This window comes from Mandrillus leucophaeus, unplaced genomic scaffold, assembly GCF_000951045.1.
Source record: "Mandrillus leucophaeus isolate KB7577 unplaced genomic scaffold, Mleu.le_1.0 Scaffold241, whole genome shotgun sequence".
In the NCBI taxonomy this organism is placed as follows: domain Eukaryota; kingdom Metazoa; phylum Chordata; class Mammalia; order Primates; family Cercopithecidae; genus Mandrillus; species Mandrillus leucophaeus.
The window spans coordinates 2,861,289-2,863,120 of NW_012102488.1; the positions used below are offsets into that span (position 1 = coordinate 2,861,289).

The 1,832-nt window shown below is 47.1% G+C and overlaps 1 protein-coding gene across 1 annotated transcript in view; it reads left to right on the forward strand.

Annotated features, from left to right (window-relative positions):
* The window catches only part of CRABP1 (cellular retinoic acid binding protein 1), a 9,698-nt gene extending 9,292 nt beyond the window's left edge, over window positions 1-406 (forward strand). The window contains exon 4 of the mRNA XM_011982706.1: window positions 107-406. Coding sequence (XP_011838096.1) covers window positions 107-157 — 51 coding nt within the window. The 3' untranslated portion in view covers window positions 158-406. The remainder of the gene's footprint in view (window positions 1-106) is intronic.
* The last annotated feature ends 1,426 nt before the right edge of the window (window positions 407-1,832 follow it).

Consider the following 1,832-nt stretch of genomic DNA (forward strand, 5'->3'; position numbering starts at 1 on the left):
CAAAGAGTTTTTAACAGGGCAATAAGTGGCCTTATTAGTGACATGCTTTAAACATTTTTGCGCAGGCATCTGCACTGATTGGTTTTCCTTTTCTTCTTCTCTGCAGACGTTTGGCGCCGATGACGTGGTCTGTACCAGAATTTATGTCCGAGAGTGAAGGCAGCTGGCTTGCTCCTCCTTTCAGGAAGGGATGCAGGCTCCCCTGAGGAATATATCATAGTTCGGAGCTGCCGGTGGACCGCCCTTTTCTCCTACCAATATTAGGTGACCCCATTTTCCCCATGACAATGTTGTAGTGTCCCCCACCCCCGCCCCCCAGGCCTTGGTGCCTCTTGTATCCCTAATGCTCTATAGTTTGGCATTTGCATGGTTTCGAAGTCATTAAACTGATTGGATGTGTCTCAACCTTTTCCCTTTTTTGGTTTGCCTCTTCAGTTTCAACATGGGAATTACTGTGTACCTACTGTCCTTGGCGCTGTGTTGGTCTGTGTGGTACTCTCAGCTTTGGCCTGCTGGCCTCGGTGTGGGGCTTTGAGCATACATCAGCGGTTGTAAGCTGGGCTCCCGCAGACTGGCTGGATCCAGACTGCAGATCCAGGTGTGATTGCACCTCCCAATGTGGCTGTTCAATTGAACTACTTGGTATCAGTAGTTCCCAGCAGGAAAGGGCATATTTAAAAGGGTTAACAGGGAAGAGCTCATAATGAAGAGACTGTTTATACTGGCAGGATGAATAGAGCCAGCAAAGGATGGGGAGGCACCCAAAGACAAGCAGTGGAAGGATTCACCCCCAGGCCTGAAGACAGAAGGGAAGGAGGGGTCACCAGACCATGAGAGCTATCACCTAGGAGAAAGGCCACTGCCAAAACCATGGCCCCAGTGTTTATGGAGTCATGGAGTCCCAAGTCATGGGAGACTTGGCTTGGAACAAGGGGGATAAATATCCTAATCTCCCACCTTTCAATCTCTATCTCCTACCTTTCAATCTCTATCTATTCTGTCCATTGGCCAAATCCAATAGGAATGGAGAGGGCAGGGAAGAGGGTGCTGTTCACAAGGGTCACCCTCCCAGGACATGGCCAGGGGGAGAATGCATCTGAACATGCACATAGACAACAACCCACACAGCTGCTGACTTTTAAATTTGAAAATCAGTAGATTTCACATAATCTGAATCTCTATTTCCTTAAATGAAAAATTGGGAAAATCTGGCATCCCCAGACCTACATTCCCACAGGGTAACAATTGGCCATGCAGCTTCCCCCTTTTTAAATGGAACTAATATTCTCTGCTTCCCTTTAGACCCCATCCTTGCCCCTGCTTCATTTACCTTGCCTGCCTGGCTTCTGTCCTTGTCATCCTAAGTGCCGAGACCAACTCAGTTGGGGACACCCTAACCCAGCAGTGCTAGAGGAATTAAAGACACACACACAGAAATATAGAGGTGTGAAGTGGGAAATCAGGGGTCTCACAGCCTTCAGAGCTGAGAGCCCCAAATAGAGATTTACCCATGTATTTATTAACAGCAAACCAGTCATTAACATTGTTTCTATAGATATTAAATTAACTAAAAGTATCCCTTATGGGAAACGAAGGGATGGGCTGAATTAAAGGAATAGGTTGGGCTAATTAACTGCAGCAGGAGCATGTCCTTAAGGCACAGATCGCTCATGCTATTGTTTGTGGCTTAAGAATGCCTTTAAGCAATTTTCCACCCTGTGCAGGCCAAGTGTTCCTTGCCCTCATTCCTGTAAACCCACAACCTTCCAGCTTGGGTGTTAGGGCCATTATGAACATGTTACAGTGCTGCAGAGATTTTGTTTATGGCCAGT